Source organism: Pipra filicauda, unplaced genomic scaffold, assembly GCF_003945595.2.
Source record: "Pipra filicauda isolate LSUMZ 115617 unplaced genomic scaffold, ASM394559v2 scaffold291_size933811_pilon, whole genome shotgun sequence".
NCBI lineage: Eukaryota > Metazoa > Chordata > Aves > Passeriformes > Pipridae > Pipra > Pipra filicauda.
This window is the reverse complement of record NW_024104411.1, coordinates 149,221-168,660: the sequence shown is the minus strand read 5'-3', so window position 1 is coordinate 168,660 and position 19,440 is coordinate 149,221. Positions and strand designations below refer to the sequence as shown.

General features: G+C 42.4%; 1 protein-coding gene across 7 annotated transcripts in view; it reads right to left on the bottom strand.

Annotated features, from left to right (window-relative positions):
- Positions 1-360: 360 nt before the first annotated feature.
- The window catches only part of RTEL1 (regulator of telomere elongation helicase 1), a 45,759-nt gene continuing 26,679 nt past the window's right edge, over positions 361-19,440 (bottom strand). For 2 of the 7 annotated variants that reach the window (XM_039382963.1, XM_027710619.2), the window contains exons 27-35: positions 17,918-18,072; positions 15,083-15,178; positions 13,720-13,930; positions 12,324-12,461; positions 11,534-11,653; positions 9,439-9,681; positions 7,912-8,085; positions 6,939-7,124; positions 3,050-6,434 (exon numbers count right to left, since the gene is read on the bottom strand). In XM_039382963.1, the coding sequence (XP_039238897.1) occupies positions 6,157-6,434; positions 6,939-7,124; positions 7,912-8,085; positions 9,439-9,681; positions 11,534-11,653; positions 12,324-12,461; positions 13,720-13,930; positions 15,083-15,178; positions 17,918-18,072 (1,601 nt within the window). In that variant the 3' untranslated portion in view covers positions 3,050-6,156. Of the gene's footprint in view, positions 1,768-3,049; positions 6,435-6,938; positions 7,125-7,911; positions 8,086-9,438; positions 9,682-11,533; positions 11,654-12,323; positions 12,462-13,719; positions 13,931-15,082; positions 15,179-17,917; positions 18,073-19,440 lie in introns of those variants that run through there. The other 5 variants (XM_027710624.2, XM_027710625.2, XM_027710620.2 and 2 more) reach the window with 5 other exon arrangements.

The window sequence follows — 19,440 nt, the reverse complement described above, 5'->3', positions numbered from 1 at the left end:
CATAGCAGGTAATTTCCATCAGCAAAACTGACCAAAACTATGTGGCACTGCCCCTGAAGATGCTCAGACTCATGGCTGTGCTGTGGTTTCCCTCCAGTGGCACGAGCAGTCAGCTGCAGCTTCCTGGGAGAGACCTTCAGAGCAAACCAGGCACTGAACTATCCACCAATAAATGACATTTTACCACTCACTGCTCCCAGCCTCACCCTTTCCCCTGCTCGTCCTGGCCAGGAGAATACATCCAGAATTAAAAATGGGCATTGAAAAGGAGTGACAGGGACCTGCTTGGGAGCAGCTGAGGGACTTTGCCCCAGTCAGAAAACCCAGATCACCCCAAAAAGGCAAAACATGACACATGAGCCTGATCTGCTGCCTCTGGGAGCATCTTTTATTTATTTAAAAAATCCCTTCAACAATGCAGGAGTTGCTTTACTTGTTAAGAAAGCAAAGGAGAACTAAGGATGATGAAAAGCACTCGGCACAACTTGCGAAGGTTCGACCCCTTGACCAACAAATAAAATTAGGCACATTTCAGGTATGGAGTTGCTTTGGTGACACCAGTTTTGAATTCTATAACCAGGGAAATAAGAACTTTTGTTAAAATTCAACTCGGTTTTCAGTTTTATCAATTATTAACAATAAAATTTTATTAGGATAAAATTTTCCAAATTCCATTGATATGAAAATCACCAACAGGGTGATTTTAACCTTTCTACTTGTTCCTACCAGGACCATTGAGACCCAATACCCAGTATTTTTTATATCTGGTCATTTCTTTTAAACCTTTTTTTTTTTTTAAATAAAACCAAACCCAAATAAAACAGAAGGGTTTTATGTACCATCTTATTTACAGCAGCTATGTTAGATTTAAAATTGATAAAATTTTCCAGGTTAACCACTTATACCCACTACTCACAGAGAGTGGAAGTATTAAGGAATTTTTTTTTAACCCATCTAACATGATATATTTTTAAGTTTTAGATTGATTAGTTCCTTTTTCTTCTTGGAAAACAAACATCAGATAACACAGATACATGGAAACACTGGCACTGAGCAGAGAATAAAGGCTCCTCAGAAGCACATTTCAAAAAATCCCAGCACAATGGAAGATGGAATAAGGTTCTGGGGTGCACAGATGAGAGGGAGCTTCTGCTCACTATCCATCACTGGAAAATTTCTGTAAAAAATGATCCTTTCAGTATCTTTTGCTACTGGAGACAGTGGCTGCTGCCAAACACCAGTGAATGTGAATCACCTCTTCCAGGAACACCGGTGTGGTATGGATGGGTAGTCTGGCCTCCTTAGCAAGCTCAGTTTCACTGTAACAGCGTTCCTGGGGTTTTCCCAGGGTCTGGTATTCCTTGAAGGGCATGTAAATGACAGATGCCCCTAAGGATATAAAATTTCAGCCTAAGAGTGGCCACAGAAGAATTCACAGGTTAAAACAAGTAAAAAGTTAACCTTCCTAGTTCCAACAGAAGACAATGTCCTGCTTTGTTTCCTGCAGCAAGACCTTTCAGACTCGACCCCCTCCGTAGGAAAATGATACGTGTTGGTGCATCGTAATCCAGAGGAAAAGATCAAAGGGGTTTGCATGAACCTCCATCCTGCTCCTGCTCAGTGGCAGAGCTGGAGCACAGCCACCACCTTCTGCTGGGCACAGGGGGCTTGTTGCCCTTCCCGTGGGTGGGATTATGACCATAAGAAAACCTGGATTAATCGCTTCCTCTTCACGTCACTGCAGCACTCGGGGCACTTCTTCACCACCTGTAGAAAGCAATGAACAAAACACGTGGATAATGTATTTCTTATGGAGGAAACACCATAAATGGAGGGAATTTTTATGTGGGCAGACAGTGATGGGACAAGGGGCAGTGGTTTTAAATGGAAAGAGGGCAGGGTTAGATTAGACTTTACAGAGAAATTCTCCCCTGTGAGGGTGGTGAGGCCCTGGCACAGGTTGCCCAGAGAAGCTGTGGATGCCCCATCCCTGGAAGTGTTCAAGGCCAGGCTGGACAGGGCTTGGAGCAATGTGAGATAGTGGAAGGTGTTCCTGTCCATGGCAGGGGGTTGGAATGAGATGAGCTTTTAGGTCCCTTCCAAGCCAAACCATTCTATGATTCCACGATATTAAACTTCTCTATCACATTTTGTCCAACGTGAATCACAAGCCACACTACTCACGGGTCAGTCCCCCAGATATCCTGTCTGCCATTTGCATCCTCAGTGTTCCCACACAATTATTTTGTTGCCAGTAGCAAAAAGAAGAGAAAAAAGCCTCCCAGCAAAGCGGCACCAAACTTTACAGCAGTTGTCTCAGGTTAATTTACAGCTATGACACATCTGGACGACTAAAAATACAGGAACAAGGAAATGCAGAGCTGCAAGAGCTGCTGTGAAGTACAGCTGTACTTTTGAGTAAAGTCCCCTCAAGTGGCTCATGAGTTCCCTGAATCCCTGCTTCCTCCTGCACTGATGGGAATGACGAGTGTCCTGGACATACCCGAACATGGGTGGCACACGTGGTCATGATCAAGAGCTTTGTAGGGGAACCAAGCACATTTATTTCTTCATAGCACCCCACACCTTTCTCAGCAGGAGACATGAGGGCATGTGAGGCACCATTTCTCCACTCAGGTTTCAGTTTGCTTCTTCCCTAATCTTCAATTTTAAAGTCATTTGACCTGCACGTGAATCCCAACTGCTCTTTTCATAGCTTGCAAATTACTGGTAAAACTAAAATGCTCTGCTTACTTCAAAGGGGAGACAGTAAAAAAAATAAAAAGTCTTTTAAAAAATTATTCTATGGGAGAAGACTGCCACCTCAGGAGGCTAAAATGATAGTCACCTACATCAGTGGCACTGCACAAGCTTCCCTGCAGTGTGCAAGTTCATAATTAAAATCACAGAATGGTTTGGGTTGGAAGGGACCTTAAAGCCCATCTCGTTCCAACCCTCTGCCATGGGCAAGGACATCTTCCACTATCTGAGGTTGCTCCAAGCCCTGTCCAACCTGGCTTTGAACACTTCCAGGGATAGGGCAGCCACAGCTTCTCTGGGAAACCTGTGCCAGGGCCTCCCCCCAGGGAAGAATTTCTTCCTAATATCCAATCTAACCCTGCCGTGTCAGTGTGAAGTCATTGCAAGAAAGGGTGCAGACTGCAAGGTAGGCTCTAGCAGTAGGATTTTGGTTCTAGAAACATGAATTTAAATACCATAAATGGATGGGGAGAGAAAAACTCACTTTACCTCCCAGCAGACAGTGATTTGCCAAAGACAGTTTTAAGTGTAAAATATAACTGTGAAATTTGGTATTATTGGCTTATATTGCAGATAGTCTAAATGAGAAAAACTCATTTTCTCTGGAAGAACTGCTTGAATAAATGATGCACTTAAACACTGGAAAGCAGCAACAGTGCTCTGGAGAAAAAGCTACACCCCAAAGCAGCGTGCCCTGGCCCAGTTTCTGCAAGGTTTCCCCAGCACAGTGAATCACCCAACATGCTCCAGCACTAATCCCCCTAATACCCCTGCAGCTGCAGGGAATTCTGACTGCTCCTCCAAAAGCTTCTAAAAGCTTCCAAAACCATTCACCGCCTCTCCCCACCAGTATTTCACTACAACAACAAACTGGAAAAGATCACAATTTGCAAACCCTGCATTGTGAATGAGGCTGTTAGTCACTTCCTCGGGGGACAATCCGCACCAAGGGACTTTTGAGCTGAAAAAACAGTGAGTAAGTTGTTAGCAAAGCAAAAAGGAGTTTCAAACACAGCCCAGTCAGAGCTGACAAAGCTTAATGCCATCTGATGGGAGCTCAGAGCTCAGACGTGGTTGCTCATTTCCTGCTGGTAAAGGTAACTCTGTCCCAAACACACCCCTGTCACGGATGGAGCCAATTGCCTGTTTGACCTCCCAAAGAATGGATGTGTTAGGAGGTGGCTCCTCTGGGACTGGTTTCAGAGAAACACAGAATAGTCTTCCTGTTTGCAATCCTGTGCTCTCCCAGGAGGCTGTGCTTCCTTCTCAGCTCCATGATCAGCAGAGAACAGTTCTGACTCAGCACTGGGAGAACCATTTCTGCATCAGTCCAAGTAATATCCTAATCTACAACAGGTTTAGATATTAGGGAGAATTTCTCTGTGGAAAGGGTTGGAAAGCACTGGAACAGGCTGCCCGGGGAAGTGATGGGGTCACCATCCCTGGCAATGTTCAAAAGTCATGTGGATGTGGCACCCCAGGACATGGTTCAATGGTGAACACAGTAATGGTGATGGTTGAACTTGATCTTAAAGGTCTCTTCCAACATTAACCATTCTATGACCCTCTTATTTGACTTTTCATTAGCCAAATGACACTTGAATCACATCATGAGCCACTTAAGACTCCTCTACACAGACAGCCAAAAAGGTATGTCATAAGTAAGATTATTCAGGTAAGTGGCAAAGATTGAAATCATTAATAATAAATGACACACAGGGAATGACTCGTTTCCTCAAACATGACTTTGCACTGGATATCTGGATAGAAGAGAAGGAACACTTCCAGTTGGAAGGGACCTACAGTGATCCCCTAGTCCAACTGCCTGACCACTGCAGGGTCCAACAGAAGTTAAACCATAAAGGGCACTGGGGAAATGACCACCTCTCTAGGAAGCTTCTTCCAGTGTTTGATCACCCTCTTGGTAAAGAATCTTTCCTAATATCCAGTCTGAATCTCCCTGATAGAGCTTTGAACCATTCCCATGCATCCTGACACTGATCCCAGGGAGAAGAGCTCAGCACCTCCCTCTCCACGTCCCCTCCTTGGGAAGCTGCAGAGATCCATGAGCTCATCTCTCAGTCTCCTTTCTCCAAACTAGACAAGCCCAGAGTCCTCGGCCATCCCTCCTAGAAGGTGCCTTCCAGTCCTTTCCCACCTTGGCTGCCTCCTCTGGATGCTCTCAAGTACCCGAGTCTGAAACACAATCTAATCTAGTAGGTCAAACTACTCTAATCTCTGGTCTAGGACATGTCAGTCAGATAAAAGAGTCATTAAAAAAAATTAGGCTGAGCAGGTTGTCATTTATCTATGAGCTATGAAAACACCCATTCACTTGAGGATTAAGAAGAAATCCAGACCTCAAAATGACCAATTTCAAGATGAGAACCACAGAAGAGGGTGGTACAATTGCTCAATATACAATAGTTCTAATCCTGTGGATTCTTAAACTGATGAAATAACAACTACAAGTTCCATCTTACTGGTAAAAGGAATGAGGTTTTCCCCAGATATTTATAAGGTCAAAATTAATGGGCTGAGACAACATAACTACACTGTGGGATGCTAAAATGCTAAAAATAACTCCCTAGGGAGCTCATTCTGTCCTTAATCAACTCAAATCTCAAGCAGCAGAGAATATAAACACACACTAGTAAAATTCTTGTTGTCACTTTGTTGGGGCCCTTTCTGCAGCAGAGGATTCTGCCTGTCAGATATTCATCCCCATTACACTTTGGCAAAAATGGAAAAATTAAATATTCATCAGCAAGGCCTACTGAATGTTCAGCAACCCCTCAGCTCTTGTAGCAGACTTCCAAACCCAGATTATTAACCCCTGGCTGCCACGTCAAATGTTGAGTAAGATGCTCCCGAACACATGCACCACGGGACCAGCTACATCCTCTTGCCCAAAGAATTTCAACCACCAACTTACTCAGATGGGAAAACCAACAGACAGGATGACACAGGAGACACTTGAGCGGGAATTTAGAACCACAGATTCATGGAATCATTTGCCTGGGAAAGACCCTTTAAGATTGTCACGTCCAATGCCTGACCCAGCGTTGCCAAAGCCACCGTTAAACCACGTCCTTTGGTGCCACGTCTTGAATCCCCTCAGGGATGGTGAGTCAACCACCTCCCTGGGAAGCCTGTTCCTGATTTCCCTCATCTCATGATAGTGCTTTACAGTAGGATTTTGATGGGGAAAATGGTGAAAATAATTCAGAAAAAAATTTAAAATAACGGTTAACACATGAAAAAACCGACACATTTTTTTCAAGCTGACTCCACAGCTTGTTGCCTTTGTAGTTTTAGACAGGAAAACACGTGGAGGCAGCTCAGAAAGATGCAAATGTGTAAAATCCCCAGCTTAAAGCAGAGGTCTGCTTCCAATCACATCGTAAAACACAGAAAATAAGGAAACAGGGGATAAATCTTCCATCGGGATTTGGGTGTTCTTTCTGTAAACAGCAAAATTCTGTTTCTAGGCTTGTTCACATGGTTCTCATGAAAAGCACAAAATTCTCCAGCAGTTTCAGGAAAAATCAGACCAGTAAACAAGAGAACCTTTAAGAACTGCTCCCAGCATGTTTTGCAGCAAGTGAAGTCACATAATGGACATTTAAAGGGCACATCATCCTCAGATTTGCAGTGAGAGCAGTAGAATCTTCCTAGAACACAGGGGAGGATGGGGAGAGGGGGAGAAAGAAAGAGGAAATGACTAAAATCCAGTAATCACCTGTGAAATTCTTATGCATCCACGTCTCCAGTGCAGTCCAGAAAACAACAACCATAACCACCTTAACAGTGCAATACCTGGCCCTGTTACGTAATTTCTCTCACAAGACGTCACTCAGTCTCCCGGTGCTTCAGATCCCACTTAGAAACTCAGATTACATCCTTCCTTTACCAGGAAGTTGTAGAGAAAAAATTCTGTAAATTCCTGGGAAACTATTGCACCATTGTGATAAAGACAACAAAGCACTTTGAGAGCACGTGGAAGGTGCAGAGAGTACAAATGCTGCTCAGCAAACCACGCTAAACCACGTCGCACTTGAGCAAATACAGGCACGAACCACTCATCTCACAGGCCATCAGTGTAATTCTCATTTCTATAACTTATCTTTATTCCCAAGTATTGGAGAATGGCATCCCCAAACCTCAGCTATACCTACCAAACTCTGGTTCCATATCCAGGGGAAAGATGGGCACCACTCCAGAGTCTGTGGGTGCCCTCACGTTACCGGTTCCTTTGGATACTTCAGTCTTTGGCAGCTCAAGTTCATTTTTCTGGCTGAAGCGAAACGAGGAAATCTTACTCTGAATTTGCACTGGCACGTCAATCTTAGAAGTGGAAGCATCTGGGGATAAAAAGAGAAAACCAGCATACAAACTTGTGTCATGCAGAACACAACACACAGACTCTGCAGAACACAACCGGCAGTAAATTCAGCTAAGTTGTCATTGTGTAAGAAGAGAAAGAAATTTGAATAACTACTTTTTTGCCATTTTAGTTCTGTGGAAATTCTTCCTAGAGAGAGTGGATCCACTCCTGCTCCCACCCCATTTAGAGGCAAAAATTCTGCCTTCACCCTTAATACACTTCACAGTCTAAAGATGGCAAAACTGTAACTAATTTCTTCATTGTTTCCTTGCACTTCCTCATCTCATGTTACCTTTTATCTTACACCTGTTTGGGTGGGGTACTTTTAACCCAGTTTGGACACAACCAGTGTATTTGATCCTCCTTTACATGCCTTGGGCACAGAGGCTCCAGTGCATGAGATGGACTTTTCACAGGGGCGTGGAGTGATAGGACAGGGGGAATGGCCTTAAACTAAAAGTGGGCAGGATTAGATTAGGTATTAGGAAGAAATTCTTCCCTGTGAGGGTGGTGAGGCCCTGGCACAGGTTGCCCAGAAAAGCTGTGCCTGCTCCATCCCTGGAAGTGTTCAAGGTGAGGTTGGATGGGACTTGGAGCAACCTGGTCTAGTGGAAGCTGTCCCTGCCCATGGCAGGGGGTGGAATGAGATGAGATGAGATATGAGCTTTAAGGTCCCTTCCAACCCAAACCATTCTAAGGCTGTTGAGCACTAGTCATCATTAATAAATAAGATTCTAAACTTCAGGCAATTGTTCATTACCAACCTTGTATGTGGCTGTTTCCTCTCGTGCACCAGCTCTCCAAGCTCAGGGGTTTCCCTTCACTTTGCACTGGCTGCTGCAGTTGCTTCTTCCCCTCACCACAGACCATTCCAGTCAAACTCTCACACATCTCTTTGAACTGCTCTTTGTGGTGAGGACGCACAAACATGCAAAACCCTGGCCAAAGGAAAGCACAGTCAAATGCATATGAAAATCAACGTCCAACCACGGAAGACTCCTTTCTTTGGAGTGGAGAAATTCTTTGGAAGCTGAACAATATCAGCCATATTCCCCAGAGTATCTTCAGCTTGGTGTAACACTTGATTTTTTTTGTGGTCTTTATGATTATGGGGTTTTCCTTGCCAGAAGGCAGATGAGTACTCAGTATGGAGAACAACCCCACTTACCTTGAAATTCTTCTTTTCTCTACAACCCAGCACTTCAACCTGACACAGTATCCGGAAAGACTCTCAGAAAGGAAATTTCTTGCTACTGTTTGGTTGACAAGGATTCACAACACATACACACAGATTCTGTAAAACCCCAGTTTTAATTTATTGCCAAGCACAGACAATTCTATCACAAAGTCCTCTGAGGTCAAAATACTTGCTCAGTAAGACAAGTGCTCAAGGGGACGTTATGACTCAGAACCCCACAATTCATTTCCCTCCCACTCTTCACTGTGCCAAGACTCATCCAACTAGTTAATGCACCAGAAAAAAGATATTTTCTGGCAATTTGCAGACTGTGATATCTATTCAAGGTCAATTAATACTTACTGTTATTTCCTAAAGACAACAAAACAAAACTCCATCAGCATTTCCTAGCATACACCAAATGTGTAATTTCCTGCAGAGGAGTTCACCCCAGAGATATGGGAGAAGGTGGAACTGAAGTGTCACATCACACAAGCCCCCTTCCTCTTCTTCTTAAAACAATAAAGTCCAATTTCAAATTTCGAAAACCTGCAGCTTCCTAAATTCTCCCATCATTAAACCCATGAAAGGAAAATAAAACAAGCCACTTCAGAGAAAATAAAAGTATGACACAGATCCGTAACTATTTCCAGGTAAAGCTCTGTAAAAGAATAACGACCCCAAAGTGTGATTGCTTACCCCAATACCTGGAAGTGACCTAAGAGCTTAGCACCAGTATAGCAATCATTTTGGCTATGAGAACAAAATTGAGTCGGTTCAATAGTCAGCACTGTTCTTCCTAAAGAAGTAGTAATTGAGGAGAAAAAATGGGCATGAAAGCATCTGACTGAAGTTAGCAGAGCTGAAGGTTAGGACTGGAATTACTGAGGTCTTGTCAAATGTTTTTAATGGACAATTTCTAACTGAACAGACAGAAACAACATTTTATAACCTTGACATTTTTTGCTCTCTGAACGACGTACATTGAACGCATCTTTCCTGCTGCTCCATTTATCCGGGTTGCTAAACCGAAAGATGAGATCTCACACGAGATGACAGCACCAACATCTTTCCAGCTAAATAAAAGTGATTAAAAAAAACCCCCATCCCTTACTTTGTAGGAGATGAAAGTCCTGTGGTCTCTCCGTGGTGAGGGCTGCGATCACCGAGATCATCGCGTCATAATTATCCGTCTTCTTGTAAGCCAGCAACGCTTTGTGGAACTGGCTGTAAGTGCTTTTGCCCAGAGCCCTTTGCACATCCCTGAGATAGGCAGTCCTGAGGGCCTGGTGATGGTCTTTCCTGGAGCCTGCAGGCCTTTCAGTCTCTTTCCTTGGAGCTCCACTGGCATTCCGCCCTGAGAGACAAAGAACACGTGAGAAGAGCCTGAAGAGAAACAGAGACAAACGGGTCACTCTATCACATTGACTTCTCATTTCATCTACAGGGGGTTTCTGGACTACTTCAAAGTGGGAAAGCCAACCCCACCTGCCCAGCCACACACTTCCCTCCAGCATGGCCTTGGCAGAGCCAGATCTGCTCCTGGAAATGGGAATGGAGCAAAATAATTCTGGGGATCACTTTTAGCATTTTCTGGAGTTCTTTGATATTTTCAAATGGAGAAATGTGTCAGAAGGTCGCTAAGGAATGAGCAAAAGGTGACACAGAAGACTGTGCATGGAGGTCAGCAATAAATCAGGCTTTGTGCTCCACTGAGGGAGTAAAAGCATCTTAAACAGATGAGTCAGCCAACTCTGCTGGCCTGACATATGGGCAATTTTAAAGGACAGATTACTCACCCCCTGACAATAGAAGGAGAAAAGGTGGGGCAAGGTGTTTTCCAGCAGGAAAACATAATGTCAAAAAGACTATCTAATCTGAAATAACACTCAAGAGAGCACAAGAGCAATGCAGGAGGACAGCAGAAGGTAGGAGCTGCTTGGAACATCCTGCTGAACTCCAAGTGGACTTTGCTCAAAATCTCAATCTTTAATTTCTGATATGTGTCAGAGGAAAAAGTTCTGGTTTGCATATTACAGGCATGCAAATATGGATGAAGGATATGGTAAGAAATTGATTTAATTAACCTGCCTTATCTTTTGGCATTTAGATCTTTAAAAGTTCTTTAGAGAAGGATAGATATTTAAGTTTCAAAACATGGGTTTCATTCAATTTCCTGAAAAGGAAAAAACCTGGGTGTGCATTTTATAATCAGTATCCTAGAGCTTTCTGACACTTCCATGGGAGTGTTTTCTACTGAAGAAGTGAGCAACAGAAACAACATATCCATTTACTGCTATTATTTTCTTAATTAATTTTAGTGGAAACAAGTTTCTGTGAAACCACTCTAATGGTTTCAGGACAAAATAATTACTAAATATTCTGTTTTATTCAAATATTCTTAAAATATTTGAATATTCTTAAAATACAAAACAAAAGGGAAAACAAATCAAAAGAACAACATGGTTTCACACAAGAAAAGCTTTTAAAGCCTTCCAGGAAACTGGTTTTTTTGTTTGTTTTTTTTTTTAAAGAAGGGATTAATCTTTGACTATTCTTTACCCTTCAAAGAAAGACTTCTAAGTTGTCCGACGATCCTACTCATTTCCTTGTGAGAAATACAAAAAATTCCCAGCTTTTCTCAGGAAGACCAGTAATCAAATAATAACTGAGCCTTTGAGTTCAAAGATAACTAATGGGCAGAGTGACATTAGAGGGATGCACACAAAGATTACGTTTGCTACTCTCTGTTTCTGCAGAAAAAACAGACTGTCCACAGGAGGAATGCACACATTACACCCAGAACAAAACAGAAACGGTTTTGTCTTCATACCTGGATTCAGACTGACATAATCTAAAGCTACATCACTTAACTGGCTCTCTTTCACAGACCCTGGACAAACAGGAAGCCCAGCAGACTTGTGCTCAACTCACCCTTTTCCCAGCTCAGTCTCTCAGTGCAAAAGTCTGGCTTCAGCTGGTTTCTTTCATATCCACCTTGATTTAATTTACTGGCTTTTGTGTTTTGTTTTGTGTGATCTCTGCTGAAAATTCTGAATTACCATCACTTCTACCTACAGGGAGTGAGCCACTGTGCTGGGTGAGCACAATGAACATTGGTTCCCACTAGGAGAACTGACAGTCAGAGGGGAAATAAAGCATAACAGGTCTTGCCTTGGGACTGTGTCTTTATTAAACATGAAGGGTACCTGCACTATTCAGTCGTGTTGCCAAGTGGAATCCTCCCTGGTTCAGGTGGAGCCCAGGGTTCAGCTGAGCACGTGAGGCCTTGGAGAATGCACTTTTCTGCTGACTCTGTTTTGATTCTGCTAAATAAAACCAGTCCATTAACAGTGAATTTAGGGAAGAACGAACAAAGAAAGGTGCATTTCAAAGTATGCCATCCTATGCTGAAAACACCTGAACAACCCAGAGAAGCTGTGGCTGCCCTATCACTGCAAGTGTTCGAGGTCAGGTTGGACAGGGCTTGGAGCAACCTGGTCTAGTGGAAGGTGTCCCTGCCCATGGCTGGGGAGTGGATCTGCATGAGCTTTAAGGTCTCTTCCAACCCAAACCATTCTGGGACTCCACACAGAGGTACTTCTCTGATGATGAGCCAAGACCCTGCTTTTTTTAGAACTTTATTGCTTCATGGTTTCAAAGATTTCACAAGCTTTGTGAGGACACTATCACTGCCTATTCACAATTCTGGTGGCACTACGTGGCAGCAAAGAAGAACAAACAAGGTTTTTAAATCCCCAGACTAGATGAATGATTTAAATAGATCGGTAAAATCACCTTTTGAAATAAATTGGCATCATTACTAACTCTGCAGTAACTAATGCTCAGGGGAAGGCAAGAGGATCATGGAGAGCAGAGACTTAGCTCAGCACTGATTAAATTAAATTGCCTTCCATCCTTGCATTTCTGTATTAGACACATCTTGCTCGAAGATTGGGTAATATCCTTCAAACAATACAACTGAAACCAGCTTCTCACCTGCTCTCTTGGCCAGGATCTCCCCCTCCTCCAGCAGGAGGCTGTGCTCAGGTTTGTAGCCACAGCCCACTCCAGTCAGGCTGCAGCACGCTTCATCAAACTGCTTTTTATGCTGAGGTCGAACAAACTGGTAAAATTCTTTCATTAGAGAGAGGGAAGAAGGAGGAAAAAAATAAAAAAAAGAAGAAGAAAAAAAATTAATCCACAAATGCTACAGAAACCTACAACAGCGGGACTTCAAAGTTAGGCAATAAGAAGATAAAAAGGTGCAGCTAAATTAATTAAAATCTAAATACCCTTATCTAATATTTATACAATAAGCACACTTATAAGTTACACAAAGGTCAGCTACCATGCAAACACTGAGCAAAATTATTATCAGTAGGTAAAAACTGTCATTTTTTCACTGTAAATATGAAGGAACACCTCCCAGTGAAATAGGACATGATGTGACTCAAACCATGAGGTCCAAGTATCTGCGAGGCTGATACTTTAAATAACTGATAGACTGTTAATTTACACCTCACATTACTTATTCACTACAGAGTGTTTGCCAATCAGAAGCCTAAACATCAAATCAGCTTTAGGTTTCAGGTGCCTGACACTCTTGAAAACTAGACTCAGACCTTGATTTGATTATCAAATATTTTCTTATCTATATAGATCATCAGCAAATTGGGAAACCAGTTGTGGTTACTCTTAGTACTGAGTGCTCATACTGAGCTTCCCATTCCTTAACTTTAGGCTTTACCTCACACATTTTACGAGACCCATAACTAGGCCTTTATTATTTCAGAAGATGAAAAAAGTCAGAGAAAAACCTGGCCATTTCTTCACAAGCTGAGAGAGAAATGAGAAGTCACACAGAAAACACTGTTAAACTAGAAGAAATGTTGATGGGAGTTCAGTTCCTGTCAGTGCAGTTGTTAAAAGTCAGGAAAATACCAGCTAATCCAGTAACTACTCATGTTTGCCCAGACCCTTTGCTTTATACTTACCATTATTTAAATAGAAAATTTCTCTAGATATTCTGTCTATTTATTTACTGCTTTAACACTGAATCCTTATGAATGCATGTATCCAACTCACCCAGCCACACTCTTGAACTCGTAAGTCACAGGGAATAAGCTACACTACTTTTAGACAAAGTCTCAAATAACACAAACTTCCATGGAATGTAAATTTCTTCAAGTCAACATGCAAGCTAACATTGATAATTACACTGAGAAGATTTTCTGTGTGGTCTGGGGAGATAAAGTGATGAATGTTCAGGATGACCATCCTGACTGATCTGTACTTCAAATCTAAAATACTACCGAAATACCCAAGTTTACTTAAAAGACAAAAGTCACGTCACAGAAATACACCAGGGGTACACAAAATACACCAGATGTACCTCGTAACAAGATGTGCTTTTTCTCATCCTCTATGAAGAGGGAGCTCATTTCGGATAACATGGTATGGAAGTCATTTGTCTTCTTGTACTGCTGCAGAGCCTTAGAGAAGAGCTCATAGTTCTGCTGGCTCAGGGTCTCCTTCAGTGTGCCGATGTACGAGGTGGCTCGGGCCTTCTTTGGCTCTGGTAGCTCAGCTTTCCTAAAGGCCTGCTGGGAGGGCAGGAAGGAATTTCAGTACAGAATGATTTGAGTTACTTTCACAGGAATTCAGGTAGAAACGGTATGTTTACAATTCTGACAGCACGTTGAACGTGCTGGTATCATGGAATCACAGAATCATTAGGGTCAGAAAAGATCTCTAAGATGTCCATCTCTAAGATGTCTCAAGTCCAACGTTCACCCAGCACCACCACCATGTTCACCACGAAACTATGAATGCTTTCACCTAACAGGTTGTAGTTTTGGTAGTCACCCCTGTATCCGTGTATTATTCACCTTCTCTGCTTCAGTGAAATATTCCTAGAGAAGGCAGCCAATAATCATTGCACAATTATATTCTTAGGAGAAGGGTTGATAAAATGATATTTACTCCAAGCCTGGAGGCTGAGCTGACTCATCATGACATCAGACACCAACAAACTGCAAACACAACCTTCTGCATGAACCTGTTCTCTTCCTTCTCTCCCTTCTCCTGGATATTATCGGCTTCAGGATCAGTTTTGTTTGCCAGGTGACTGACAGATGACAGACTGACAGACAGGCAACATCCAGTTAGGACAGCACCTTGGACAACTACTGGTGCACAGTCACCCAGGGAATTTTCCTGAATTTATAGTAACTCTTAGGCAATTAGCTGCCTAATGAGTTAACTGAGTTTGGAGACAGGGCAAAACTACAATGCACAACTGCAAAGTTAACACACAATGATGACCCACCTCAGGGTGGGGTTGGATGTGATCCCTTACCCAAAACGGGTCAGTTAAACCATTTGAGGCTCTACCAGCAGCTGGACCAGCTGATCATTGTAGGTTCCTCCCAGCTGAAGTATTCCATTCTACTGAAAAGATGAAACCACCCACCACACCTGGTCACTGGGAGAAGCTGTTCACAAAGCATTCAATGCCAGAAAACAATTCTTTTCACCTATTAGCTCTACTGGGACCTGTGCTTGATTTGGTCTGTGATGTCTGGATTTGGGAAAGATCACAAAATAGATTTCAGATGTGCGCTGTTAAGTATTTACAATTTGGAGAAAAAACATGCTTGTTTTGGCATCAGTCATCTGTCTGCCTGGAAATTTCCAATTCAAATTAAAGCAATCTACAGATCAAAGGGATGGCACCGACACAGGGAAACACATACTGTATTGCTGACTAGCTTTATTTTCTTCCTTCCTCCTTTCTGCTCATCTGTTAACTTCTTCTCATACTGAAGGGAAAGTGTAGACAGACGATGTGCCTGTGAAGACAAAAAGACAATAAGAAACATACAAAAAAAATGCTTTTCACAGTTATTGTCTGTTTAATTGAGATATTTCCAGCAGTAAAGCTTGTTAACTCAGTTTGAGAGACCATTTGACAAAGTGAAACAAGTCAACCTAAATTATTGCAACAGAGCATGGGCACATATCTGTTTCCAGAAGGTAATAATTTACAGGACAAGTCAAAAAGAAAGACCAAAACAGAGGAAATTAAAGACAAAGCTGGTCTTGATTCCTGATCAAGCAAAACTGGACTCATAGCAGACCATTCCAGGGCAGTCTGGGAGCGTACACAGACCTGTGTGTAACCGATGGCTCAGATACCCCTTCACTTTCCTGCCTGGAAGTCCTTCTCTTTGTGAAGAAAACATGTATCAGGCTTTTGGGATAATGAGAAGGGAAGCCTAAGCAGTGTTATAGAAAATATCAGGCAGGTAGGATGAGACAGTAGCAGAAACACTTGTGGGTGAACGAGCTCTTCAGCAGCTCCCATTCCCAGTAACACAGAATGGCTCTCAAGAAAGAGAACTGGAATTGCTTAAAAGCAGAAGCTCCAATATCAGATCAGTATCAACCACCTTAAACACAATCACTCAAGGAACAGAAGAAGCTTCAGGACAGCCCCATACTGCCAGCTGGTCTCTCCACACCTGCTGAGAAAGCAGCAATGTGGAATGAGTTACTCCTTTGCTCTCGCCCAATAAAAATTTCATGGCAAGTATGTGACTATCAGTTCATTTAAGTTCACTTGTGAGAGGAACCAGTGAAACATAAGAGCATCCCTAAATTCCACTGTGACTTCCAAACGTGGCTATTCAGATCACAAAGCTTCAGAGCCAAATTAAACTAACTGCAGCTAAACACCATCACTAAAATAAACAACTCCTTTGGCCAATAATTTCAGATGAGTCAATTTGTGGAGTCTGTTGCTGTACCCAGAAATACAACCTTCAGTACACTCCTAATACTGCAAGGACACCCAATTCTAGACAAATCTGACCACGATTTAAGTGCACATTTAGATATATTTTATTTAAGCATCATGAAAGGGAATGAAGAATTGGAATATAAGCAGCAAGTCAAATATGTATGATACACACAGTAAGTCAGAAAAATTATCAAAACCATCTTTTACTCCTGTGCTATGCAAAGGCACCACCTTGAACAGCAGGATCCAGCAGAAATAAGGCTTCCAAGACAAGTTTCCATGAGACATATCTCACAAGGAAATCTGATTATGGGGAACTGCCAAGTCATTATTTACATGGATTGAGAGACTATTTATTGCATTTTGATTTTTTGAGATGACAAAGACTTTTATTCTTTTTCACCGCAAGCAAATTCTTTCAGGATGACAGCAGCTAAATTTCCATTTTTTAGGGAACAAGGATGGAGTATAACCTTGATAAAAGAAAAAATGGTAACACAGATACTATGCTGGACGGTGAAGAAATAGAGGAAATCACACCAACCCCATCCTCAGTCCAAATCCAGCACTGAGTAAATCAGCTCCAGGCTGGACTCAGAGTGAAAGCTGGCTCCCTCAGAGGCCCTGCATGTCTCAGGACTACACTCAGGTCACCAGTTTAGGAGCAGCACAGGATGACCCCAGAGTTCTGCATAAACCTCAGAGAAGCAGTAATGCCAAACAGAGAAAGAGGACACCAGCTGAGTGACTACCAAGCCATCAGGTCTATCAGCTCCAGGAAATGCTGAGCTCTGCCAAAAGCAGTGCAGCTGTGTTAAGAAGGCACTGTAGCTGAGTTACCAACTCCCTGGAAACGTGCCAGGCTTTCCAAAGAATAAGTTTTGGTGTCTGTGCCATGGTGGCTCATGGGTGGTGGAGCCCATTTCCCACTTGGCTGCACACAAGTTAAATATTTGCTATCCTTGGTACCTTCCCTCTGTTCTGTACACATCTCCATCTCCCTTAGGCCTCCTCAAATATTCCCCAGATACTCCTACACCTCCACATTTTCCTGCAGGCATTCTTCTCCTAAGCAAACTACTTGGGTATGCTACAATAGGCATTCCTGAAGTCCACGTGCTAGTTTGCAAGCCAGCACCAAAATACTCCTCTGATGGCAGCCAGGTAAGGGAGCCACCCCTCCAACAACTGCAAACAGGGATTTTGGGAAAGCAGGAATACAGCCTAACCACTGATGCATTAAAAATACCAATCTAAGAGGAAAGAAAATGAACAGCACAGAAGCAGCTTTGTTGATCTTAATGCGATAGTGGATTCTTGATTTAGATAAAATATTCCACCAGTCTGCAATATTCATTCTCTGAGGCAAATCAAAGATTTTAATCTCAAAGAGCAATTTCTAATTCATAAACCCTCCCCCACCCTTTTTTTAATTCAATATCTGGCCTCACACAAAGAGCTGACACAGATTCCACCCAGGACAAACTGTGTATTTAACAACCTCTCCTCTGAGAGCTCTTTGCTTCCCAGAGAGCGTGGTTAACTTCCAGGAATCCACCTGGTCAGCAGCCTTGGAGCACAGTACAAGCACCTACCTGTTGATCACCTACTTGAACGTGGCAAGGAAACCCTTTGATTAAATTAATTATGAGAACTTGCAGTTATCAGTGCTGATTACAGTGAGTTTTTTGAAAGAGGGTTGAGCTGGAACTCTTCATGCTAAACCCATTTTGCTTTAAAGCCTGTGATTTTTACTTATAACAAGTATTCTGCACACCATTGCCACTACCTTTTCCTCTCCTGGCAAGTCAGGTTCCTCCTCTGCATCTTCACTGCTCTTCTCACTGCGCTCCAGGGCATCCAGGAGCCCAACACACCGTCTTCTGGGCGAGACAAACTCTTGTTCATATTCCACACACAGGCTGGATGCTCCCTCTCCATTTACTGGCATCAAAAGCATAACACAGATGACAAATTAACATTCCACATTATATCTCTTGCATTTTCTTTGACTGAGTGATACCTCCCAGTCTTGCGAAGCAATCCACAAAGACGTGCTGGTGGATTAAATAATCTTCCACATCTTGCAAACTTGCATTTTATCACTTCGTAAGAAGACTGCTTTCATAAATCACGCCCAAAATTGCTCAAGCATTTGTTAGCACAACCTGGTAGGTTGCTTTCAAACTTTCCCTGAAGTTTCACCTGAAGTGATGGTCTTATTTAACCTCAAAATAGCTTAGGATCAATGGGTAAAAGTCTTACTGCTTTAATTACTTCAGCTTTGTGGATTTCCCCAAAACTGGGTTTCTAAGAGATATTGGTATGAAACATGATTCATTATTTTCAAAGAGAACAAGTTTTTTTAAAGCCTACAGTTCTCACAGTATCAGTACCTGTAAGACACTGTCACCAAGGTTGCAAGAATACATATTTCCACTAATCAGGATCCAGGTATATTTGGTTTTAAATATAAGGATTTAGAGCTGCAAGTAGGGTTAAATTAGTATCACTCTGATACTTCTATAAGTCACTCTCTTAAAAAATGTATTTCCACTACTTTGTGAAATTACTTCAACAGCCAGTCACTAAGAAAAGTCACCATTTTGAGAAGAATGGGAGTATATTGTGATATAAATTGAAAAGTCAGTACAAAAAACTCCAGACAAAACTATGATTACAGGCACATTCGACGTTCCAGTTGATGCAAAGCAACTGAAAATTCCTTTCAAAACAGGCAATGCAGCTTCTTCCCTTCACCTCCAGTCCCACATTCCAGCCCATCCTTTGAGCTGGATCTACCAGTCAAGGGGATGGAAGGTAAATTGCTTCAGCAAAGCTCATCTGCTCGCTCTGCAGTTGCACTAGAGATGGACTCAAATCAAAGGAAGGAGCAAAACTGCACAGCTGGGAATTGACGGGGGGAAAAAAGTGGCAGCCAAAGTAATCCCTTTCAACAACAATTAGCAGTCAACACTGGCTTAAACTTAATGTCAAATCACCCTCACACTTGCTCATAACTGCTTTGAAACCAGAGCTTTAAACACAAGTGCATTGTTCTGTTCCAAACCAGCAAGCAATCTAGAGTGCTGAAATATCTGACATGAGAAATGCTTTATCCTGCAGCATTAGCTAACCACAAAATTTAAAACACTGTTTTGTTCCAATGTCCTTTTTTTTTCTTTTCTTAGCCAGATTACTGAGTAAGAGTCATTTATACAACAGGATGGAAGAAGAACATATTGAAGTCAGTATTAGTCAGAAACTTCCTGTTCTCATTTTCAAAACTACCTGTGATATTCCACCAAATTC